Source organism: Mirounga angustirostris, unplaced genomic scaffold, assembly GCF_029215605.1.
Source record: "Mirounga angustirostris isolate CCGP_5_RB_7025 unplaced genomic scaffold, mMirAng1.0.hap1 SCAF_8, whole genome shotgun sequence".
NCBI lineage: Eukaryota > Metazoa > Chordata > Mammalia > Carnivora > Phocidae > Mirounga > Mirounga angustirostris.
In genome coordinates, this window is record NW_026991716.1 from 145,274,626 (window position 1) to 145,301,054 (window position 26,429).

A 26,429-nucleotide genomic window follows, 5' to 3' on the forward strand; every position below is an offset into this window, starting at 1 on the left:
CAGGAAGACCCGAGCAAAACTTCCCCAAACAAGCCCCACGCGACACAGAATTGTAAAATGGGAAATACAGCCTCACTGCCCACTATCAATAAGAAAGAGCTTTTATATTATCTTACATCAAAATTGATGATTATGATACTAACATAAGGTAAGTTTGATAACATGATGAAAATATTATAATTGTGACTTTTTGTTACATTCCAACAAATTCCACCTATTTCTGTCTTATGGAGCAGCCTTCCTCCATGGCTACACCACAATTTCACAATTTCCCCAACCTTCCTTCCTAAACTTCTCCTGTGGCTGGTAGGCCCCCATCCTTCAAACCAGGAACCCATCTGCTCACACCCCAGTCCTCTCTCTTCTGTAACGCCTGGTTTGGATTCCTCATACCTCTTGGCCACAGTCTCAGCCAGGATGATGTCACTGGGGTGCTTTCCGGATGTTCGCTCCGACCCTAAACAGTTAAACATCTGAATGGACGTGTCTTATTACAAGTATACCAGGGGCGCAAGCTGATGGCACAGCCTTCGAGCCAAGCGTGGGCCACGGGGACTCGGCTACATTTCCCAGCAGGACCTAAGGCGCTGCCATGGTCTCTGGGGTCTGAACCCACACTCCTTCGTGAGCTGTCAGGATTCCCGCTCATTTTCAGAGTCCTCTCTTAGCCACATGCCTCGTGAGAATAATTTCATATTCTTTGTATTGTATAATACAATCTTCTTCCAAAGGACTCACAAGTCTTATTTTGGTAATGGAGCAATAGCACTGGCCAAAGACCCTACTTCTTTGACCATATCTAGTAGCATTCTGAGGGGACCAAACTTTGCTTTTTAGAGGGGATATTGCTCAGAATTTATTTAACAAAAACCCAGTCAAGTAACCTGTGTCCTGCTTTTCCAAAAGTCAGGCAGCGTCCCCGGCGTAAGGTTGGTGTCACCGCCTCTGACCACGCCGGCCACTTTGGACAGGGGCCCTCCTCAAATTACCTTCCCACATGTGATACGACAAAACTAGCGCGTAGTCTGCGGGGTTTCCGTGATTCCCGCCCTAACGAGGCCGCGGCCCTGGGCAGCGCGGCAGCCAGCCCTCAGCAGGCGTGGGCACCGGGGGTTTCCTGCCTGGACCTGCAGGTCCAGCACCGTCCCGGGCACGACTCAGCACAGGAGCCACCGTGGGGGCGCTGACCGCAGGGCCGGGGAAGACAGCTTGAAGGCTGACGGCTGATCTGCGCAGGCGTGCGTCGAGTCGAGGGGGGTCACCCGGAATCCGCGACGAAGACCTAAGAGGGCGAGGGAGCGGGCGGAGGGGGGCGGGACGCCAGCGCGGCCGCGGCGCTGAGCGCGGGCCCAGGGCGCGCAGGCCCCAGCACGCCCGCGCCCGTTCCCCCGCCGCACGCCCGCGGAAGCCCGCGCCCCGTCTTCCCTCGCGGGGGCGCCCGGCTCGCACGCGGCGCGCCGCACCTCCCGCCCGGACACGGAGACGCAGACCGCCGTCCTCGCCCGCCCGCCCGCGCCGGCCATCCTCCGCGCCCAAACGCGGCGTCGAGCGCCGACGGGCTCGCACGGTACCGGCTGAACGCTGGCGTGACTGCGACCCAGAGACGTCTTTTTCTACACGTGAAAACATCAGACTGCGGTGCTGGTGCGCCGTCTAATACGTTTCCTAGAACAGAAGCTTGAGTCGAGGGCCCCGGTCGACGGGCGCGGGGCCGCTGGGAAGCGGAGACACACACCTGAAGCAGGAGGCTCGGGTTTCACTCCCGTTTCGGAAACGTCAGCGAAGGACAGCGCGGCCGGAAGTCAGACATCGTAGCACTGAAAAGCAGACCCCTGGAAGCCCACCCGGAGGCCGCCGCTGAAGACGCGTCACGGGGATCCTCCCGACAACCGTGCTCGGAAACGCGGGACTTGTGCAACGGGGGCCTTGTCGTGACGACTTCCGCGCGCGGCATCAGCGTCCCCCGGCCGACGGCGCTCTCGTGACGGGGGCCGCGCTGCTGCCCGTTAGCGCCCGAGCGCTCGTGCCCGTCCTGCGCGGCCGCCGGCCCGCGCCGCGCCAGGGGCCGGCGACGGGGGCCTGCTCCTCCCCTCCCGTCTTCGTCCCACCCGAGCGGGAGGCCGTCAGGGCGCAGAGCGGCTCTCGGGCCGTCGCGCCGGAGACGGCGCCAGGCCAGCCCCGAGCTTTCAGAAGCGCGACGGCGCGCCCCGCCCCGCCCCGCGCACCTCTCACGGCGCCCGCTCTGCGCCGCTGCCCCCGGGCGCCCGTCACCTCACCCGCGCCGCGTCAGGCCGGGAGCCAAGCGGCAGCGCAGCGGCGGCCCTCGCTGGCGCCATCGGGGAGAAGGGCGGGCCCCGCGGCCCGCGCAGCACGGCCTCGTGGCGCGGTGGCGAGCCGGAGTCACACGCGCGGACACGTGAGGGCGAACGCCCAGCGGCAGCGGACTGCACGGCTCCCTCACGGCTGACGGGGGCCGAGCCGCGCGACGGCCTCCGGGGTCCGCGACGGGACGAGCCCGGCGCGCGCGCGCCGCCGACGTCCGTGTCCCCGGAGGCCAGACGTGCCCGAGCGCCCGAGGCGCCTGACGGCGGCGGACCGGGCAGCGCAGCGCGTCCCCACGGCCCCCGCGCGCCCGCGCCACAACGCTCCGCCCCAGTCGACGCCGCGGGCGCTCACGCCACCGGCTTTCCGCAGTCGGTGTCCTCGGGCAAGACCACACGGCTTCCCGCGTGGGCCGTGTGCGCCGCCGCGACCCGCTCCGCGCCGGGCCTCCTCCTCACACGGTGGCTCGCGTTCGCGTTCCCTGCTCCCCGCCCTCATTCTGTGCGTGGGGCTCTTCCCGGCCGCTCGGGGACTCGCCGGCTGCGGCGCTCCCGCTGCGCCCGGGGACACGCCACGCTGAGCGACGAGCACGTTCACGGGGAGCACGCTTGCGCGCCCCGCCCGCGGCCCGCCCGCCCTGGAAACGCGCGTCACCGTGAGCGCACGTCGCCCACCCAAAGGCGGCAGATACAGAAGGCGCGGAGAGCCTGGTGCGGGTGCGGGCGCCGCCCACGGGGAGAGGACGGGGGCTGACGGGCTGAAGCCCGTGCGTCCAGCCCGCCTGGGAGACAGCGCGCCCGAGCCCCGTCGTACACGCACGCCCGCGCGGCAAACACGCGGGACCGCCTGCTGAAACGCGCGCACGCAGGGCTCCCGCGGCCGCCGACGACGCCTGCGTCTCCCCCTCGCCTGGTCGGGTCTTCACCGGCTCCGCAGTCCCCCCTGACCTGCACGTCCCAAACTGGGTGAAAAGAGGGCTTTTACTGTCCTGTCCCATCAACTTGAGACAAACCGCCTGCGCTCTGCTTCCTACTAATTAGCCTGGAATTCAGGTATTTTGAACTTCTTCTATGGCTGTTGGGAAGAACTTACATTCCTCTCTAATTGTATGACCAGATGAGAAGATGTGTATGTGTGTAAATACACACACAGACGCCATCAGACACTTCATTTTAGGGACAGAAATCTGGGCTTGGATACCATGCTGATGCGAGATCCATTCACATTTTTAAGTAACAAAATGTGCAAACAAGTATTTCTAGACTTTACTGGTAATAAAGGGAAATGCCACATCGCAGCAGAAGCAAGACATCTAGGGGATTCCTTTTCCACAAAAAACCTACTTTAATGTACAAATGAGCCCTTCAAATTTAGAACTTCAGATGATCCTGCCATTGGTAAACGGTGGTTCCTGAAATAAAGTCTACAAGTAGGTGTCATATGTACCTTGGAGTGGAGAGATCAAAAGTATGGATTTTTTCTTCTGATCCAGATGTGCTTGTTTGAAAAGCAGCTCCTAACAGTTCCCAAAGTGGACCACTGTTGCTGCCCCGGGCCCAGCAACGGTCACACTGTGCGGTTCATCGCCGCCTACAGCTCATGTCACAGACGAACACCAGGTACCCTCATGTTCACGCCGGGGAAGCAGGACACACGGAGGGTACGTGACCGGTATGGACTTCGGGCGTCAACACCGACGTTCTAACCAGGTTTTTCTGACTCTAAGCTTGTGTGTTGTTCTGTGAGGCCGCCTATGACCTCGACTGTCAACAGAGGACTCGGGGCCTCTTCGGACTCACTGCCCTTCCGGCGACGACTCAGCACCAGCCTCACCGCTCCACCGATCTCCCTGCAGGACACGTTCACGTGGAACGCTCTCGTGAATAGCGCTGGAGGGCTTCCTGGGACTCAGGACCCTCCTTGCATCTGCCGTTCGGCTTAGCGACCAAGGGGACCCACAAGGGCCACAGCTCTCTGGCACCTGTCATGTCTGATCATCACACAGGGAGGTTAACGAGGACGGCACAGGCTCACCGCACACGGACGTGTCATCCTGTCCACCTCTGAAGACACAGCTATCACCGTCCCTGCTCCGCAGACGAGGACACCAGGGCACACAGCTGCTCACGTCACAGTCCGAGCTACTCGCCGGCACGCGGTGGCTGCCCTTACCGGAGCCGCGCCCCACTCGGCGTGCTCCCATCACTGTCATCTGTGCACGTGTGTGGGTGCCAAAGACTCGATGCCACACTGGCCAGTGGTATAGCCAGCATGGACCCCTGCTGGCAGTTTCCGGTGAAGCTAAGCCCATGCCAGCCCACAGACCCACAGCCTCGCTTCTCCATGTCAGCCCAAGAGAAACGCAGTGTCCACACAAAGACCTGCAAAAAACTCCTCAGACAGGTGAACCGACAACTACTTTATGCCCCGTATATAAACCATGTGCTAATAAAAAATGTAATTCTTGGAGGCAAATGTTGGTCACATACCCCCTGAATCTCTCTAGATCCCAAACCACGGAGAGAAAGCAGGAACAAACATCTCAGCACGTCTGTGGGCGTCTCCCCAGGGAAAACCACCCTGGAAAGGGGCGCTGCACCCCGAGAAGCCCATGGGCGGGGAAGTGACCACCGGTGCTTGAGGAGAGCCCCAGCTGTACCGCACTCAGGAAGCAGGAAAGGGGCCAGCGTTCGAGGTGCGTGACATCGAGGTGACCTGTGATGTGGGGGAGATGAGTAGGATGGGTGCAGGAAGAAGCAAACATGCAGAGAAGCATGAGGGCCAGAAGCCATGAGAGCAAAGGATTTCAAGAGATGAGAAACAGCGGGAAAGAGGCCAGGAGGTGAGGGAGTTGGGCTGGTGGTGCTAACGTTCCAGGAACCAGCTTGAGTACAATGTGGGACATAAATCCAATTACAGAAGTAGGTCAAGTACATGCTGATGGTTCCTGTTCACATAGTTAGGCTCCAGGGAACATGCATCCAGGCTGATGGAGAACAGCAGAGACCACAGGGCAGGGAGAGAGAGGCTCTGGGCAGAGCGGCCCCCATGCGGCAGGAGGGGATGGCTGGAGGGGCCAGGCAGAGAGGGAGATGCTTCTCCCTCCCACCCCAGGAAGGCCAGAGCAGCGGGAAGCAGACAGGTGTGGGCGGGCTCTGATGCACGCAGGCTCTGAAGATGGCCTGACTCTTTTCAGAGCAGTGTCTGGAAAAGTCCTTCCTGCAACTCCTTCTGTTTTTGCCAAATTTTGAGTGGGGATTAGCACTGCCTTGCATTGGTGAGGATCTCACAATGCTCATAAAATGATGCTGTGATATCAGGAAAGACATCTAGATAAGAGTCATTTAAGAAACAGCCTTTCATTTTCTATATGAAAATGCTTTCAGGTGTGGGAGAAAAGATGGTGGAGGAGTAGGGGACCCTACTGCAACCAGTCCCAGAATTGAGCTGGATATCTACCAGACCACTCTAAACACCCACGAAATCAGCCTGAGATGTGATCTGGATCTCTACAAACAGAATATCGTGAGCAGTTGGTTTCGAGGTATGAAGCAGGGAGCTGTGATTCCGTGGGCAGATATGGGAGGATAAACCGCAGTGGGAGGGAACCTGACTGTGGGAATCCTACACCACCGGTGAGCGACAGCCTCATGCGCTGCAGATGGGGCACAGACTCGCAGAACGGTAGCGGCGGGGAAAGGACTTTAGAGCAGCCCCTGGGACAGAAACCCGGAGCGGTGGGCTCATGCGTGTGAACTGGGAGTGGCTGGCAGTTTTAGAAGCACAAAGGGCAGAGATGTGCCCCGACCTGGAGGTAGGACTGGGGGCGCTGCAGAGGGGCACACAACCCAGGATGCCACAGTTTATAGCATCACAGACAGAAACAGAGACGGTGTGGCCTGGAGAGCTCACTAAAGAACAGACTGAGGTCTCTCTGCTCTGAGGAAGAGGGTGGGAAACAGTCTCTTCTGCTCTGACTCATGGAAGAGACGTGGAAAGCTGCCCAGGAAAGCCGCCAGAGAACAAAAGCCCCCCAAAACTGGTTCCCACTGAGCCCATCCCCCACCACAGGGGGGCAGGGCAACTCTGCCCAAACAGGGTTGCCTGAGTAACAGTGCGGCAGGCCCCTCCCCCAGAAGACAGGCTGGGAAAACAAGAGGCCAGCAACCCTGAGGTCCCTAGAAAACAGGTGCATCTTGCTTGGGTTCTGGTCAATAATTTGGACTCTATACATTCCCTCAACCACCCATTAACAGAATGACTAGGAGGAGGAGCCCCCCAAACAGAAAAGACTCAGAGATTATGACTTATGCTGCAGATTTACAAATGGATGCAGATATAACCAAGATGTCGGAGATGGAATTCAGGCTAGCAATTGTGAAGACAATAGCTAGCATGGAGAAATCAATTAATGGCAACATAGAGTCTCTAAAGGCAGAAATGAAAGCTGAATTGGCAGAACTTAAAAATGCTATCAGTGAGATCCAATCTAATCTAGATAATCTAACAGCTAGGGTAACTGAGACAGAAGAGAGAATAAGCGATCTGGAAGACAGTATAATAGATAAAAAGGGAAAAGAGGAGGCCAGGGAAAAACAAATTGGAATCCATGAAAATAGAATCAGAGAAATAAGTGACACCATGAAGCATTCCAATGTCAGAATTATTGGAATCCCGGAGGGAGTGTAGAGAGAGAGAGGACTAGAAGATATATTTGAGCAAATCGTAGCTGAGAACCCCCCTAATCTGGGGAATGAAACAAACATTCGTGTCCTAAAGGCAGAGAGGACCCCTCCCAAGATCAAGGAAAACAGGCCAACACCCGGCATGTAATAGTAAAACTTGCAAATCTTAGAACCAAGGAAACCATCTTAAGGGCAGTTAGGGGGGAAGAGATTCCTTCTGTACAGAAGGAGGAACATCAGGATAACGTCAGACCTATCCACAGAGACCTGGCAAGGCAGAAAGGCCTGGCAAGACATATTCAGGGTACTAAACGAGAAGAACATGCAACCAAGAATACTTTATCCAGCAAGGCTTTCATTTAGAATGGATGGAGAGATGCAGAGCTTCCACAACCAGCAGAAACTGAAAGAATATGTGACCACTAAGCCGGCCCTGCAAGAAATATTAGGGAGGGTCCTATAAAAGGAGAAAGACCCCAAGTGTGATATACAACAGAAATTTACAGAGACAATCTATAAAAACAACATCTTCACAGGCAACATAATGACAATTAATTCATGTCTTTCAGTAATCACTCTCAATGTGAACGGCCTAAATGCTCCCATAAAACGGCACAGGGTTGCAGATTGGATAAAAAGACAGGACCCATCCATATGCTGTCTACAAAAGACTCATTTTGAACCTAAAGATACATCCAGACTGAAAGTGAAGGGATGGAGATCCATCTTCTGGTCTGCCAGCGGACCTCAAAAGAAAGCTGGGGTAGCAATTCTTATATCAGACAAATTAGATTTTAAACTAAAGACTGTAGTTAGAGACACAGAAGGACACTATATCATTCTTAAAGGGTCTATCCAACAAGAAGATCTAACAATTGTAAATATCTATGCCCCCAACATGGGAGCAGCCATCTACATAAGCCAACTGTTAACCAAAATAAAGAGTCATATTGATAACAATACGTTAATTGTAGGTGACCTCAATACTCCACTCTCAGCAATGGACAGATCATCTAAGCAGAAAATCAACAAAGAAACAAGAGCATTGAATGACACACTGGACCAGATGGACCTCATAGATACATACAGAACATTCCACCCTAAAACAACAGAATACTCATTCTTCTCGAGCGCACATGGAACTTTCTCCAGAATAGACCACATACTGGGTCACAAATCAGGTCTCAACCGATACCAAAAGATTGAGATTATTCCCTGCATATTCTCAGACCACAATGCTTTAAAACTGGAACTTAATCACAAGAAAAAATTTGGAAGAAATTAAAAACACTTGGAAGCTAAAGACCACTCTGCTCAAGAATGTTTGGGTCAACCAGGAAATCAAAGAAGAACTTAAACAATTCATGGAAACCACTGAGAATGAAAACACATCGGTCTAAAACCTATGGGATACTGCAAAGGCAGTCCTAAGGGGGAAATACATAGCCATCCAAGCCTCACTCAAAAAAACAGAAAAATTCCGAATTCACCAACTAACTCTACAGCTTAAAGAACTAGAGAAAAAGCAACAAACGATGCCTAAGCCATGCATTAGAAGAGAAATAATTAAGATTAGAGCAGAGATCAATGAATTAGAAACCAGAAACATAATAGATCAGATCAACGAAACTAGAAGTTGGTTCTTTGAAAGAATTAATAAGATCGGTAAACCACTGGCCAGACTTATCCAAAAGAAAAGCGAAAGGACCCAAATTAATAAAATTATGAATGAAAGGGGAGAGATCACAACTAACACCAAGGAAGTAGAAACAATTATTAGAAATTATTATCAACAACTATATGCCAATAAACTGAGCAATCTGGATGAAATGGAGGCCTTCCTGGAAACCTATAAGCTGCCAAGACTGAAACAGGAAGAAATTGACAACCTGAATAGGCCAATAACCAGTAACGAGATTGAAGCAGTGATCAAAAACCTCCCAAAAAACAGGAGTCCAGGGCCTGATGGATTCCTTGGGGAATTCTACCAAACATTCAAAGAAGAAATAATACCTATTCTACTGAAGCTGTTTTAAAAAATAGAAACAGAAGGAAAACTTCCAAACTCATTCTATGAGGCCAGCATTACCTTAATCCCCAAACCAGGCAAAGACCGCATCAAAAAGAATTTCAGACCAATATCCCTGATGAATATGGATTCCAAGATCCTCAACAAAATCCTAGCTAATAGGATCCAACAATACATTAAAAGGATCATCCACAACAACCAAGTGGGATTTATCCCCAGGATGCAAGGTGGTTCAACATTCGCAAATCAATCAATGTGATAGAACACATTAATAAAAGGAGGGAGAAGAACCATATGGTCCTCTCACAACTGATGCAGAAAAAGCATTTGACAAAATACAACATCCTTTCCTGATTAAAACTCTTCAGAGTATAGGGATAGAGGGAGCATTCCTCAAGTTCATAAAATCCACCTATGAAAAACCCACAGCGAATATCATCCTCAATGGGGGAAAGCTGAGAGCCTCTCCCTTAAGATCAGGAACACGTCACGGATGCCCACTCTCGCTACCATTGTTCAACACAGTACTAGAAGTCCTAGCAATAGCAATCAGACAACAAAAAGAAATAAAAGGTATTCAAATTGGCAAAGAAGAAGTCAAACTCTCTCTTTTCGCAGACGACATGATACTTTATGTGGAAAACCCAAAAGACTCCACCCCCAAATTGCTAGAACTCATCTAGCAATTCAGTAATGTGGCAGGATACAAAATCAATGCACTGAAATCATTTGCTTTCTTATACACTAACAACACAACTGTAGAAAGAGAAATTAGAGAAACGATTCCATTTACAATAGCACCAAAAACCATAAGATACCTTGGAATAAACCTAACCAAAGAGGTAAAGGATCTATACTCTAGGAACTACAGAACACTCATGAAAGAAACTGAAGAAGATAGAAAAAGATGGAAAAATATTCCATGCTCATGGATCGGAAGAATAAACGTTGTCAAAATGTCTATGCTACCCAGAGCAATCTATACCTTCAATGCCATCCCGATCAAAATTCCAATGACATTTTTCAAAGTGCTGGAACAAACAATCCTAAAATTTGTATGGAATCAGAAAAGACCCCGAATCGCCAAGGAAATGTTGAAAAAGAAAAAGCTGGGGCATCACGTTGCCTGATTTCAAGCTATATTACAAAGCTGTGATCACCAAGACAGCATGGTACTGGCACAGAAACAGACATATAGACCAATGGAACAGAATAGAGAACCCAGATATGGACCCTCTCTATGGTCAAATAATCTTCGACAAAGCAGGAAAAAACATGCAATGGAAAAAAGACAGTCTCTTCAATAAATGGTGCTGGGAAAATTGGAAAGCCACATGCAGAAGAATGAAACCGGGACCATTCTCTTACACCATACACAAAGATAAACTCAAAATGGATGAAAGACCTCAATGTGAGACAGGAATCCATCAAAATCCTAGAGGAGAACATAGGCAGTAACCTCTTTGACATCAGCCACAGCAACTTCTTTCAAGATGCATCTCCAAAAGCTAGTGAAACAAAAGCAAAAATGAACTTTTGGGATTTCATCAAGATAAAAAGCTTCTGCACAGCAAAGGAAACAGTCAACAAAACAAAGAGGCAACCCACAGAATTGGAGAAGATATTTGCAAAGGACACTACAGATAAAGGACTGGTATCCAAGATCTATAAAGAACTTCTCAAACTCAACACCCAAAAAAACAAATAATCAAGTCAAAAAATGGGCAGAAGGCATGAAAAGACACTTCTCCGAAGAAGAAAAATGGCTAACAGACACATGAAAAAATGTTCATCATCGTTAGCCATCAGGAAAATTCAAATCAAAACCACATTGAAATACCACCTTACACCAGTTAGAATGGCAAAAATGGACAGGGAAAGAAACAACAAATGTTGGAGAGGTTGTGGAGAAAGGGGAACCCTCTTACACTGTTGGTGGGAATGCAAGTTGGTACAGCCACTTTGGAAAACAGTGTGGCGGTTCCTCAAAAATTTAAAAATAGAGGTACCCTATGACCCAGCAATTGCACTCCTGGGTATTTACCCCAAAGACACAGATGCAGTGAAAAGAAGGGCCATATGCACCCCAATGTTCATAGCAACAATGTCCGCAATAGCCAAACTGTGGAAAGAGCCGAGATGCCCTTCAACAGAGGAATGGATAAAGAAGATGTGGTCCATATATACAATGGAATATTACTCAGCCATCAGAAAAGATGAATACCCAACTTTTACATCAACATGGATGGGACTGGAGGAGATTATGCTAAGTGAAATAAGTCAAGCAGAGAAAGTCAATTATCATACGGTTTCACTTATTTGTGGAACATAAGGAATAGCATGGAGGACATTAGGAGAAGGAAGGGAAAAATGAAGGGGGGGGGGATTGGAGGGAGAGATGAACCATGAGAGACTATGGACTCTGAGAAACAAACAGGGTTCTAGAGGGGAGGGGCATGGGGGGATGGGTTAGCCTGGTGATGGGTATTAAGGAGGGCATGTACTGCATGGAGCACTGGGTATTATACGAAAACAATGGAACGTGGATCACCACATCAAAAACTACTGATGTATTGTATGGTGACTAACATAACATAATAAAATAAAACTTAAAAAAATAAATAAAAAAAACTAAAGTATCTATTTCTACCCACTTTCACATAATCAAAGTACCTCATTTATAGTGAACTCAAGTATCTATCATAGCAGATGACAAAGAAAGACGTCAGTGGAGCACATTTAGTTACTTAAGAACTAGTAAAATTTTAGAATAGATTTTCCTACTTATAAGTTTCATAAAATAGGGGCGCCTGGGTGGCTCAATCGTTAAGCGTCTGCCTTTGGCTCGGGTCATGATCCCAGGGTCCTGGGATCGAGCGCTGCATCGCCTGCTTCTCCCTTTCCCACTCCCCCTGCTTGTGTTCCCTCTCTCACTGTGTCTCTGTCAAATAAATAAATTAAATCTTTTTAAAAAAAAGTTTCATAAAATAGTTTTCCATCCTTTTAAATTCCATTCTTATCAGTTAAATTGAAAAAGAAAAAAGTTTATATGATAAATCTTTCAGCTAAATGGTAAAAGTTATTTATTTCCAAATAAAGTCTATAGTTTCCTTGAGTTTTTAGAAATTTCTCTATGTCTTTTTTTATTTAGATAACCCATATAGACTTGTAGTGAGTTGAATTGTGTCCCCCAAAGTGATATGTTCAAGTCCTAACCCCAGGACCTGTGAATGTAATCTTATTGGAAGTAGGATCTCTGCTGATATGATTATGTTAAGATCATAAGATCAGCTTGGATTTAGGGTGTCCAGTGACCAGTGTCCTTGTAAGAGAAAGAAGAGGGAGAATGGCGACACCAGGGAAGACAGCTGTGTGAAGATGGGGGCAGACACTGGACTGATGAGCCCCAAGCCAAAGCATGCCAAGGATCGGCAGCCAGCACGAGAAGTGGAAGGGGCCAGGGCAGACAGTTCCTCAGGGTCTCCAGGAGGAACCAACCCTCCAACCCCTTGATTTTTAGACCTGCAGCCTCCAGAACTGAGAGAATAGATTTCTGTTGTTTTAAGCTGCGAAATTTATGGTGATTTGTTGCACTAGCCCTAGGAAACTAACACAAAACCTTTTTAAGATCTTATTTATTTATTTGAGAGAGAGAATGAGAGACAGAGAGCATGAGAGGGCGGAGGGTCAAAGGGACAAGCAGACTCCCTGCCGAGCAGAGAGCCCCATGCGGGACTCGATCCCGGGACTCCAGGATCATGACCTGAGCCAAAGGCAGGCGCTTAACCAACTGAGCCACCCAGGCGCCCTAACACAAAACCTTTTTAAATATGTTGAGGACAAATGGATATGTATCAGTCTCTATTCCAAATCCATCATAAGACATGTGTGTCTAACATGTAAGGTATGTTGGGGAGAGGAAGGGAAGGCAATTTCATTAAAATAAGTACATTGAGGGACGCCTGGGGGGCTTCGCCGGTTGAGCGTCTGACTCTGGATTTGGGCTCAGGTCATGATCTCAGGGTCGTGAGATGGCGCCCCAAGTTGGGCTGCACGCTGGGTGTGGAGCCTGCTTGAGATTCTCTCTCCCTCCCTGTGCTCCTCCCCCACCTCTCTCGCTCTAAAATAAATAAATAAATAAAAATTTAAAAATCGATTTAAAACAACGAAGTAAGTACGCTGGGCCAGTCGGCAGGGCGGCGGGGGGTGTCCTGCCAGCCTGCAGTGGGGCTGGGGGCAGGCGCCGCCAGCAAGCAGATCCTTAAGTAGGAGCTGATCAGGGACACCCCCGCACTGCGGCTCGCAACCGTGCGACTACAGACCGCCAGCGCGTCGGCCTCGAGGAGTCCCGGGCCCTTAGCACGCGTGTAGGATGAAGAGCTGGCGCAGCAGAATGGGGCAGGGCAGGGGCTGGGCAGGGGGCTGGACGGGGAGGGCTGAACGGGGCGGGCTGAGTGGGGGGCTGGGCGGGGGCGCTGACGGAGGGGGGCTGACCTGGGGGGTGCTGGGCGGGGGCTGAGAAGTCATCAGAGCCACTCACTGGGGCCCAAACTGGCCACCGAGAGACACGGGACGTCCTCACGACCAGGCAGTGACCACCAGAAAGCACAGGAGACGGCAGCCTGGACCCTGCCAAGTCCTCCCTGCACCAGGGCCTATTCTGAAATTCCCTTTTTCTAGAGCCTTTTCCCTTCCTAAGCCCTGTGAATAAATAAAGGCACTTCTTTGGAAGGTTAAAAATAATAATAAAATAAGTACATTGTTCCCTAAGATATCAAAAAGGAAGACTCCCAGTTAAATACTTTGATCTGGTATTTTACTCATTAGTGTTGTTACCTGGTGATTCACAGAAAATGCAGCATGCAGCAATTCCTACATGAGAGGCAATTTGTGCAATGATTGATAAATGAATAAAGAAATAAACTAACGTGTGACTGAGGTTAAAAATAATCATGCCTCACCAAAATTAATGCATGAGGGTCTTTCATAGTGTACACATTATTCTCATTAAAACAGATTTTTATCCTCCTGTGCGACAACATTAACCAGTTTCCACAAGAATGAGTCTAGGGTCTCATGACTGAAGACCAACCGACACACCGCAAGGGCACTTACATGTCTGTCCTCCGCGCCAGAAGCCGCGTAGCGTCCACAAGGGCTGAAAGCAGTCCCACATGGGTATCCGTGGTTTGGATGTCCTTCAAAACAGCGCTCGCATCTATAGGAAAGGAAGAAGCATCAGGAGAAAAAAATGATTTTTTATTTTTAACACAAATTAGGGCAAAGACACTGACTTGTAGCCTGTCTTCCCAACAATGAGCAAACCAGCACTGAGATAGCATGCTCACGTGTGAGTAATTAAAGGCAAGCAGGTCATTCTGAAGATCTTTAAAAATATAGAACAAACGTTTTCAAATGATAAATTATTTGGATCAGTGATTCAAAGACTTCTGGGAGGCGCAACACTCTAACAAGGCTGGTGCCTCAACCAACTTGCTACAAAGTGTTACATACAACCTGTTTATTGATGCTGGTTTTCCTGAGAAAATCTCCTATTTGGGGATGGCCAGAGCTGCCCAAGGAGAGCCTTCGCAAGCGCTGACCAGCACATGGCTGGGCTCCAGGGGGTCCACGATGCCAAACAGAGCCCCACCTGGAGAGGGCTCAGGGAACACGCCCTCACACATCAGAGGGGCTTTTATATTCGCTTAGCGATTACAGAGGAGAGCAGAGACACTGTTCATTCCGCCCTTGCCGTCTGTAAGTGTGCGTGCGCACAAATATTGATGATACTTTTTTATCTACGTTATATATTTAGTGATTATTCCCCATAACAGAATTATCTTTTTTAGAGAACAGGAACATACACATATATGCATTTGCATCACTGTAGTTTATGAGCATCTCATTACCTCCCTGTGCATATCTGACCCTCAGGGGTCACAAGGCACAAGCCTAGCAAAGACCAGCACCCTTTACGTTAGCACTCCAAATTGGTGTGACCTGTTCTGTGTATAAATCATACTCTTCTTAGATGGCTCAGCATGAGTAGGTTCACCACAACCTTGTTGTATTTGGAAAAAAGAGATCAGACTGAGTTTACAGACACTAAGGCCACGTGCCTCAGGAGCTGTTAACAGAAGCATGTCTCGTGCGCCCCCTGCAGGCCAGGGCGGGCCTTACCTCAGGGTTCCCAAGTCCCACGGCTTTCTGCCATCCCCAGTGGCTGTGGTGGCGAAAAGGTTATAAAGCTGGTGCTGTTGGGTCGTGAATGATGATCCCTAGAGTTGTAAGGGGAGGAAACAAGATGTGTTCTTTAAAGGCTGAATTAATAAACATTACACTGATGCTATCTAACAACAGCGAATCTAAAGTAAGAAACTGACACGAGGTTTTTTTCTTATTTATAACAATTTCAGAATTGGCCTCCAAAAACTTCCTTATGACTAATTACTAATGGTACATTTTGACCTTAGGAAGTGTATGTTTTCTATATATGAAATGCCACCAAGAATTATAAAAGTACAATAAAAGATCAAAAGACTACAATATGAATATACCAGAATTTATTTTTAAATATAGATCATAATCCATCTTCAATAAATTATCTGAAAGATGCCCTGAATGGGGCATTTGAAGTTTGAGGTCAGTTATTAATCTGCCAGTTATCAAACCCTAAGGCCTCTGTGCAGTCCCTGGCTGGGGTCCCTCTGAGGACCTGCCTCTGATCTGATCACCTCCCCTCATGCTGCAGTCAGAAGGCCACAGCGACTTAAAATATCTCCTGGAAGGAGCTGAACTGCACTCCACCTACAGAACCATTTTTGGACCCAAACATTACATAATTGTGGTTCATGACAATGTCCATCTTCCTTCCATGCCAAGAATAACCAAATTATTAAGAAAAATATACTGAAGTACATCTGAAAGTACGTACCCTCACAGTGTGCACATACCTCGAGGCTGTTCTTCAGTTACAAATAGGAAATGAAGGTGTACATAGACTCAATAGCAAACTAACAGAGAGAGTCTTAACTCTGTGCCAACAGCATTCTGAACACTGAACATTTCATCCTCCTAACAAACTTATGAGATGTAAACTATTTTATACCCATTTCAGGTGAGAAACACGACACAGAGGAATCCACTCATCGCCACCGAGCTACCAATTCAACATAGCTTAGCAGTCCACAAACGAGCACAAGGTCAAGACACCTTGATAACTCATACCATCCAAACAATTCAACAGACATCCAACAAACATCCAGAGATCATCCACTAAACACTGAGCACTTTGCAAGGCACTGAGTCTAGGAATGAGACACAGATCGAGTTTAACAGAAAGGCAGAGTTACAATACCTTACAAAATTGCTAGTTTCTTGAAGTTAACCAGTAAAAAACCAAAAGCATTCACAGGGATAAAAAGAGAATTAAAACCTTTTTTCAGTCAATCCAATTGAGGCTAAGGAAGAAGAAATGAAGAAGCAAAGAAAATCCATGATAAATAGAAAATACAGAAGTTTTTTTTTAATGTAGAAGAGAATGCACAAAATAAGATCAAATGTGTGAGTAAGCATACCAGTTGTAAGCAGACTAAACTCAACAAGTTAAAAAAAAGAAGAGATTCTTAGTTGGATTTCAAGAAAAACACTAAAAACATCATTTTTAGGGGCATCTGGGTGGCTCAGTCAGTTGAGCGTCTGCCCTTCAGCTCGGGTCATGGTCCCAGGGTCCTGAGACTGAGCCCCACATCAGGCTCCCTGCTCAGAGGGGAGTCTGCCTCTCCCTCTCCCACTGCTCCTCCCCTCACTCATGCTCCCTTTCTCTCTCTTCTCTCAAATAAATAAATAAAATTTTTTTAAAAAGCACTTTTAAAGGCTGAATGTGAAGGGTGGGAGAAAAATAGCATATACTAAATAAAAGAAGGCAAGATTGATTGCAAAAGTACTAGAAAAAATAGATACAAGGCAAATAAGACCTCATTAAAAATAGTTTATAGATATTATAAAAGGAACACTGCAATGAAAACATAAGAAGTCTGACTTAAATATGCCCAATTACACAGCCTGTAATTATACGGAGCAAAAATTAATAGAATTATAAGAAGAAATTGACAAGATTACAATCACAGGGAGAGGTATTAATACATTTCTCTAATTAAAAAAAAAAAACAATCGAGAGTACAAAAAATTAGGAAACCTGAATAATTTGAATACAATTAATAAGGTTGGGTCAATAGACATCTATGCAAACATGTACCCAGTGGTGGGTGAGAACATATTCTTTTCACGCACACATACATGATACTCATAAAAATCAACCACACAGCCAAGTTTCTCAATAGATACAAAAATCGCAACAGGTAGAAGAGAATCAGTGCCATATAGATCACGTGCTCCAAACACAATGCCATAAAATCAGAAATCAGTAACAGAAAGTTTACCAAAAACAAGCTCATACACGTAGAAGCCTAAAAGCACACATCTAAATAAAGTCTAGGTTAAAAAAAGTCCTAATGGGAATTAGAAAATGTTAACTACTGAATAATAAAAATAGCACCTGCTCCAAGCGGTACAGGGCAACTAAAGTGGTACTCAGAGGGAAATTCATAGGCTTCACTGCACACATTGCAAAGGCATAAAGATGGGTCAAATTCATTCCTACAATGTGAATAAAAATCAGGTAGCACAGAGATATGAACAGTTTGCTGCCATCACACAGTCCAGAACGTATTTTGATGCGTACTTGGGAAAGAGTCACACCAAATTCATTTGTGGTAATCAAAGAAGAATGAGACAGAAACATACAGAGCAGAATTGTGTCTGTCCCCACAAGCATTTCATCTCTTTAAAAAAAAAAAAAAAATACAAGATCTAAAGATAGTAAAGTAATATATCTTAAGGCAATCATATGGATTTCACTGACCATTACTGCTGAAAACCTAAAGTTTTCTGTGTGATGAAATGTTTTCATTAGAAAACTATTTAAACCATTACATATTTAATTTTTCAATTCAAATTAGCTATATAGCATTGTGTATTTACATCATAAAAATGCATATATCTTATTCAGGCGTAGAAAAAAGTAATAGTCAAGTTTTTATTATATATACAGAAAAAACAATAGCTATGATTTTTAAAGAGATCAGTAAATCATAAAAGATTTATATATTTTCATTGTAAAAATAAACCACTTAATGATACAACACAATTTAAAAATAGGAAAATATGGCGCTCAATTTTTGATGTACTCTTGTGAACGTGATAAAATTAGTCTGCTTCTCCAACAACGATCGCGGGGCAATCCCCAGAAGAGGTGGTTTTCAGACTGTGCGTGGGATGCTTGCAAAAAGAGCATTACTGGTGTGTGACTTCGGAATGATCTATTTTATGTTTTACTGGAAATAGGGCATTCGGGCCAGTTAGGATTTGTGTTACATGAGCGTTCCTGGGTAGCGGCTCCCATACGGCTGCGGTTGGTCAGAACACTTTGATGTATGTTGTGCAACTGAACAAAGATTTAAGAGAAGTTTAGAAAAACAAGCTATTAGAACACAGTGTGAGCGTCTGGAACCGCACAGCCTTCCCTGCCCTCCCACCATATGCCATTCAGAAGTGTATTTTCAGAAGTAAAACCAGCTGTTTTCCCAGTAAAAACCTCGGGACTATTTTCCTAATGCAACACGTCTCATCCAAGAGCACAGCACAATGATCCCCCAAATACCACAGTCATCCCCGGAAGGCCACATCAATTTGCGGTCGATCGGGCTGCTGTTTGGTCATTACATCCGCTGCTACTTAATGGAGAAGAAACTTCAAGCAGTTTCCTAAGCAAATGCACGAAACCCGTAAGGACGAGAGGCTGTGTGAGCGGGACCTACGCGGTGGCCACCGTGCCGCCCGAGGGCGCAAGGCCGACCCGTCGCCACAGCGGCCTTGCGCGGCTGCTGACGACGCTGTCCGCACGGCGCGTCTGGGGAGAAGCTGCCCAGGAATCCGCTCGGGCCCCCGCAGCGCAGGGACCACACATCTTCGGGGGGACACCTCCTCCAGCCCGACACGGCGCCGGAAACGGGCTGCGTCATAGCCCTGCCCACGCGCACCGGCCCGAGCCGGTCCGGGCAGGCAGCGGGGCCGCGGCAGGTGCTGAGCGGACGGGGCGCCGGCTGCGGCGCGGCGCGGCCCGGCCCGGGAAGCACCTGCCGCCGAAGGGGCAGCGGCCGTGGGCGCACCGCGCGCCGCGGGGCCGGGATCCGCGCAAGCTGCGCCGCTGCTCGGGAGCACGCCCCCTCCTCGCTCGCCAGCCCGTCCCTCCACCGGGGGACGCAGAGCGCCAGCGCCCTCCCCGGGCGGCCCTCCAGCCGGAACCAGGGGCGCACGCTCGCTACGTCCGTGTCCGGGCCGCTCCCGCACGCGCACCACGCGGGCGTCCGCGCCGGCCCTCACCTCCCCGCTCCGCCTTCTGCACGGCTGCCCGTGCCTGGAAGAAAGCCCGGCTGGCGCGGAGCCGCCAACCCGCGCCTGGGGCCTCACCACGTGGGCCTGAACCTGCTCTCCCAAGGCACCCTGGCTCCCCCGTACCCCACGGACCTGCGGCCCGCCTCACCTGCCCAGAGGAGCCCGGGCACAGGGTATGCCATGCCGCGTGAACCCACTTCTTTCCGCACAAGGGTACCAGTTCACTCCTGCACACCCGTACCCCAGGGCGCACAACGGCGCCAGGCGCAGACTCGCTGACACATACATTTGGGTGAATTCGTCACTAGGTTGATTAATGCATATGCATACACACACATGCATGCGCACATGGATAAACACATGCTCACACACCCACACATACATGTGTGCGCACACGCGTGTGCCTGCATGTCCTCATCTGGTCCAGGCCACAAGAGTGGTGAGGACAAACGGGCAGGCACCGGGATGCTCGGTCTCAGCCATCCCCCAAGAGCTCGCCGTGGTGAAGTGTTGCAGGCGTGGAGTGACAGGATCCCAGTTCTGCTCATTAGGCTCGTTATCAGGATGTGGGGAAGCCCCAAGCCTGGACACAGAGAGGCAGCACGGAGGCCCCCAGACCACAGCGCCCCACTGGGGTTTGGACCGGGAGCTCCGTGGCCAGACGCACAATCACTGCTGACGCAGCTCAGGGGACTGGCGCTGCGTGTCTCGGCTCCCACATCCATGCATTAGGACTCTCTGGGGACGGAGTTCATGCACGCTCAGCACATCTTGTCCGGCACGTGGGAGCACACCTGTAAGAGTGTGACGGCAAACACTGGGGGATGCCTCCTCCTGTCCTGGGGAGTGCCCCCCAGGAGCTAAACGTCGCCAGAGCTCAGTGCATCCCACAGAAGCCATCTATGGCACCAGAAAAGGGCCTGGGCCCAGCAACCCAGGTTCCCGCATAAGCCCAGCCTGAGACCTAAGTCCACAGAGGGATGAGACAGGAGAGCCCCAAGGGCCTGCAGGCCAAGTCTGATTCTATCCCAAGAGTTACTGGGAACCTCGGGGGATTTCAAGGAAGACACTGAGATGGTCACTTGTATTTAGCAGTGGGAGTGTGACGGGTTGAGGAAGACCCTTGTGGAGACAGCAGATTGGGGTGGCGGCAAGGGCAGAAGGATGGACGGACAGACTGCACAGGGGGTGCTGACCAGGCAGTGCTGGGCACACTCGTGGTGTTCATGCCGTGGGTTTACATATGGGAGTCAGGCTGTGAGGACACACGGGGCACAGGAACCACCTGGCTCTTAGCCCAAACTCACTAACTGCTTGGGCTAAGGCAACCTGTTTTATGTATCTTCACAACTCTCCTAAAATCAAGTTCTGTCTGATAATATGTGACAAGGTAGAGTCCCCGTCAAATGCAGCCTTCTCCAGTCTTCCCAGGACACAATGACTGTCCTCATGACCGCAGCCACACTCTCATCTCATGTGACAGCACTCGCCACAGTCAGCTCTGCATGAGTATGACCCACGTCCACACCTACCACCTTCTGTGTTACAGTTTCTTTGAAAGCAATTTCTTACTTCAGCTTCTGATCTTCTACTGCAAGTAGCAAATTCTTGAGCATTTATCCTTAACACTCACAGGAACAAAGGGATTGTGTGAAATTAGGTGCATCAGAAAAGAGAGACTTTTTAAGGCAAGGCCCACCAACTTTCATAAATTTATATTTAAAGAAATAGGAAGAATGGTTGTCATTTAATGAACTGAGAATATGTTAAGAGATTTACCTGCATTATCTTATTTAATCTCTGCAACAGAGAAAAGTAAGGAATGCAAAAGGTTTAAAAGTCTTCTACCATGAAATGGGAACAGAGGGCTGGAAATAGAAAATCCCAAGATGTCAGACAAAACAGCATCACATCGTTTTTCAAAATGAAATGACTTCTTTTGAAAATATGAGAAAATTGTTTAGTTCAAAAGAATTATCTTTACCATTATTTTAAAACTAGGGTTTTGTTTTTTGTAAGTAAAAAGCATTTAAAACTCCAAAACTGTATTTTGTATTTCCAATTTAACCAGCTGAAACAATTTAAAACAAATATGGAACCAAATGGAAAAAATAAACATCAGACTGAGATTTTCAGATTTTCATACCAAGTTTCATCTAGATGGAAGTTTTCATGGCTCTGTGATAAATCCGAGAAAGAAATAAAGAACAAATAAAAGAAAAATAGGGATTTATAATGGAAATGTTGACAAACCACTTTCCATACACAAAAAATGATGATGGTGATGATGATGATGATGGTGAGGATGATGGTGTTGGTGATGGTGGTGACGGTGGGGGTGGAGCCTGCTTAGGATTCTCTCTCCCTCTGCCCCTCCCTCCCTCTAAAAAAACCCAGAAAACAAAGAACAATGATTCCCTTGAAATCATAATGCAGATTTCAGAAGACATTATAAAGTCATTCCAAATATATCAAAGTAGTTGCAGTCTTAAAAACAGAAGTTTTGTTCACAATGTCTTAGATGCCTTTTGGGTTGCAAAGTGTCTTTTAAACTAAACTGTGAGACAATGAATTCGTCAAAACAGCACCTCCTCTAATCTCGAGTCTGTAACCCTCAGCTGTGGGTAGTTTTAAAGTACTACTCCAACAAAACAGAGTAGGTACTTCTTAAAAAGAAAAACTATTGATTTCTGAAGGCCGCTTCACATTCCAGGAGGATCTACATGACTCACTCAATCCTTTAGTGTCTGAAACACCCAAACCCTCCATCAAGTTTTAAGTGTGAATGCATTACTAGTAAAGTTGAAAAATAGGCCCATGAAACAATCAAAGACCAAAGTACAAAAATTAACATTCCATATGATATTAAACTATCTTCTAAGGTCAAACATCAAGGCTTAGAAAACTGATAACTAAAAATTAGCATTGAATTTGGTAGCACTGGTACAAACTTGCATCAGGCATTTGTACGAGTCAAATGCTTAGACATACAATTCTACAAATGATATGTGCTGTCGACAGCTCACTCACTTTATTCTGGCAGATTTGGTGGACAGGCCGTGAATGGGCTTCTACGATTGTGGCTGCGCTGCGACCTGCATTGAGGTCAAAAACTTCCAGAGTCCTGTTCCGGCCAGCTGTGAGCACAAGATCTGCATGACTCAGTTAGGGAACTCCTCTCAGCGATCCATCACCGGGAATGAGCAGCCCCGCGTATTCTGTTAGGACTTTTGGGACGCACCGGAAGACACACAGGATGACTGTGGCTACGACGCCTGAAGCTCCACAGAAGCTGTGCTCACAGCCCCGCTTCCCCCTCTGGTCCTGGGCATCTGGCAGGAGCTGCTGGGCCGTGGACAAGGGCAGACCCAGGTGCTACACACCCCCAGGCGGGAGGCCCAGAGGTCTAACTTCAGTGACATGAGGTTCAAGGTGTCCAGGAAATGCCCCAATCAAGAGATGGAACGGCAGCTGAATCTACGGGTACTGAGCTCAGAAGACAGGTCTGAAGGTAAAATTAGGCAATGCAACCATAAACGTGGACAGTGCCGCCCAGAGCCGGCCGCACGAGAGCACACAACTCCCAGCATGGCATACCACTGGCTGAGCATCGCTAACTTCTACACGTGGGACAAGAGCGGCAGTTGATGAACTTAGGGTTCATGTGACCACCAGAACTAGCCAACCTCCCAAGTTCAGCCCAGAACACTGTCATCAATAGAATGGAAATAAAAATAATATGGCAGAAAGATTACCAGATTCGATAATAAACCCAGTGCTAACACTGAAATATGCAGAAACCACCACTCAAGGCCAGAATACTCAGAAGGACACATTCCTGCGAAGTGTTGTGTTGTGTGTTAGCCAAGGGTCTAGCAAAAAAATATCACATTTCTAATTACACTAGAACCTCTAATACCTTATATCAGTTCTTCTGAATTTCAACTATAAAACTCTCCAGAAGAACATAACTTAGACCTCTGAATAACTTAAAATTTTATAAGATGAATTCCTAAAGATCAGGGCTTTTCTTCTAAATAAATCAAAATCGATGCTTTTAATTAAAAGGGATGATGCTAGCCAAAAAAAGTCAAAAAATAAACTTCAGACTCAATTTCATCTTCAGCATTATGGCTGTAACTTCTGCCATCCTCCTTTTTTTTTTTTTTTTTAAGATTTTATTTATTTATTTGAAGAGAGAGACACAGCGAGAGAGGGAACACAAGCAGGGGGAGTGGCAGAGGGAGAAGCAGGGATCCCGATGTGGGGCTCGAACCCAGGACCCTGGGACCATGACCTGAGCTGAAGGCAGACACTTAATGACTGAGCCACCCAGGCGCCCCGAGACTCAATTTCATCTTCAGCATTATGGCTGTAACTTCCGCCATCCTCCACAGAGCTGGGGCAAACTTCCATTAATGGAAGGATACCACCCACCATAGGTGTAGCAGTTCATTTTTAAAAAGTACTAAATTACTACATATCATACAATAAACTACAGACCAGAAATACTGGGTTAGATGCTCTGTTGCATCCACGTCTAGTTTTCCTCTGAAGCTCTTTTCACCAGAGATGAAATCACTACACATATAATTATGCAGAAGATGTGAGCTCCCTGGGCCCTCGGCAGACGCTCAGGATGTGAAAACCAAGAGCAGAGGCAAGGATACAGGAATAGAAGTCGTTTACAGCTGATAAACTGGTAATCTCTGTCATACCAGTCGTGGGAAGCCTGAAGACACATTTGCACCTACTCTTCTGTTTATATCTGAAAGAAAAATAAAGATAATTGATCTTTGTTTCTCTCCCACAATTAAGCATTCTACAATTAAAAAGCTGAATATGAAGAAAGTTTTCATATTACTGAATAATTATATTTTATAACATCGAAGGAATAAGTCAGCTACCTTAATTTTCCTTTAGGAAACTCTAAATTTTCCTTTAAGAAAACTTCATGAAAAGGGGGTGGGGTGGGAGGGATGGGGTGGCTGGGTGATGAACATTGGGGAGGGTATGTGCTATGGTGAGCGCTGTGAATTGTGCAAGACTGTTGAATCACAGACCTGTATCTCTGAGACAAATAGTACATTATATGTTAAAAAAAAAAAAAAAAGAAGAAGATAGTAGGAGAGGAAGAATGAAGGGGGGGAAATCGGAGGGGGAGACGAATCATGAGAGACGATGGACTCTGAAAAACAAATTGAGGGTTCTAGAGGGGAGGGGGGTGGGAGGATGGGTTAGCCTGGTGGTGGGTATTGAGGAGGGCACGTTCTGCATGGAGCACTGGGTGTTATGCACAAACAATGAATCATGGAACACTTCATCTAAAACTAATAATGTAATGTATGGGGATTAACATAACATAATAAAAATTTTTTTTAAAAAAAAAGAAAGAAAACTTCATGAAAAAATATCATATAAATCCCCAAATAATTCATTCTTGTCTATGAGAAAGCAAATTTTTCTCCTAATTCTAAAATAATTATATATACTTAAGAAGACTTCCAACCGGTTATAAATTATCTATATTTCCATTAACACAAACGCTGTTAATATTTTCTAAAGGGTAACATAAGCAGTCAGCATTGGTTTAATAAACATACGACCTCAAGAATCCCTAACAATAATTTTATAAAGGAAAGGAACCCGCTAGCAATCTTACAGTGTGATCCTGGCCCAGGGAGGCCCAGGGGAGATCTCTGGGGGTGGCCCGGGGGGCAGGAGCAGGTGCGGGATGGGGCAAAGTGCCGGGAGGGCTCCGTGTCTTGAGCCTGCTGGGTGCTGAGAGGGAGGATGAGCAGGCCATCAGCCTGTACCTTCCACAGGAGAGTGAGTGCTGCATGGGGACCTGGGGCCATATATGCAGGGGAGGCACAGAGATGGGCATCCAGAGGCGTGACTCAGCAGGTCCTGGGGCAACGGCGATGTGGGGGTCACCCACACAGACTCGAGGGACAGATGGAGCTGAGTCGCAGGAGAGGTTTGAAGGGAAGCTCAGTGACAACGCAAAGATCCCACAAATTATTCCTGCTGAAAAACTGCACGGATCATACAGTAGGTGGTTCATGGAGCAGAAAGCAGCCGCTTCATGGGGAGAGCTGCGGAGAAGCTCTGCGGACACCACAGACCAGGAGAGGCACGTCAGAAAGATCACGCAAGCCAAGGGAGAACATGCACAGCTGAAATCACAGGGCATGGCGGTGAGGTGGGACGGGGGAAGGGACAGTACCCGTTTAAGGCACAGGTATTCATGTGACATAGTGGGCCACGTGCCCATTTCAGCTCAGAGGGAGGGGATGGGCAGGGGAGAAGGGCCAAGGCAAGCGCTGACGGGCCGGCAGGAGCCCTGCCCGAGGGACAGACAGCTTTGCTGAGGGGCGCTCATGCCTGCGGCCTGTGTGAGGTTTGGCGTCCCATCCTCTGAAGCCTTGCCAGTTTCCAAGAGTCCCCACCCCCAGCTGATGGGGGCGTTTAAGTGGGGAAGGCAGCCGTAGCCCAAGCAAGCAGCAGGCCTGGGGAAGGGCCTTTCTCCAACAACCTCCATGGGGCATCTCCCCAGACAGAAGGAGGTGAGGACGCCCGGGTTGCGCATGACCACCCACTGGAGGGTCAGACCTCTCGCAAAGGGCCATGTTAAGCACGTGCGAGGCCAGCCCGGAAGGAATCCGGTGTGAAGGCCATCTCCACGTCCCAGCTTTGGCTGCTGGACCGGAAGTAGTCTGCAAACACAGTACTTCTTTCCAAGGAACTGCATTATCAAAAATGTGAAGACATTAAAAACACCAGGCTTGCAACAACCAGTAACCATTCAGTTCCTAATACCTGGCCCCAAACTCACACCAGTGGAAAGCAGGCTAGTAAGACGCAGCAGGCACATGATGCCACACCACAGCCTCAGGAGACGGGCCAGGAGGCTGCAGGGGTAATGCCACAGG

The 26,429-nt window shown here is 48.2% G+C and overlaps 1 protein-coding gene across 1 annotated transcript in view; it reads right to left on the minus strand.

Annotated features, from left to right (window-relative positions):
* Positions 1 to 3,063: 3,063 nt before the first annotated feature.
* LOC123836555 (WD repeat-containing protein 27) overlaps positions 3,064 to 26,429 on the minus strand; it is a 31,971-nt gene continuing 8,605 nt past the window's right edge. Inside the window, exons 4-8 of the mRNA XM_064598374.1 lie at positions 24,165 to 24,262; positions 22,525 to 22,646; positions 15,220 to 15,317; positions 14,152 to 14,254; positions 3,064 to 4,703 (exon numbers count right to left, since the gene is read on the minus strand). Coding sequence (XP_064454444.1) covers positions 4,491 to 4,703; positions 14,152 to 14,254; positions 15,220 to 15,317; positions 22,525 to 22,646; positions 24,165 to 24,210 — 582 coding nt within the window. The 5' untranslated portion in view covers positions 24,211 to 24,262 and the 3' untranslated portion in view covers positions 3,064 to 4,490. The remainder of the gene's footprint in view (positions 4,704 to 14,151; positions 14,255 to 15,219; positions 15,318 to 22,524; positions 22,647 to 24,164; positions 24,263 to 26,429) is intronic.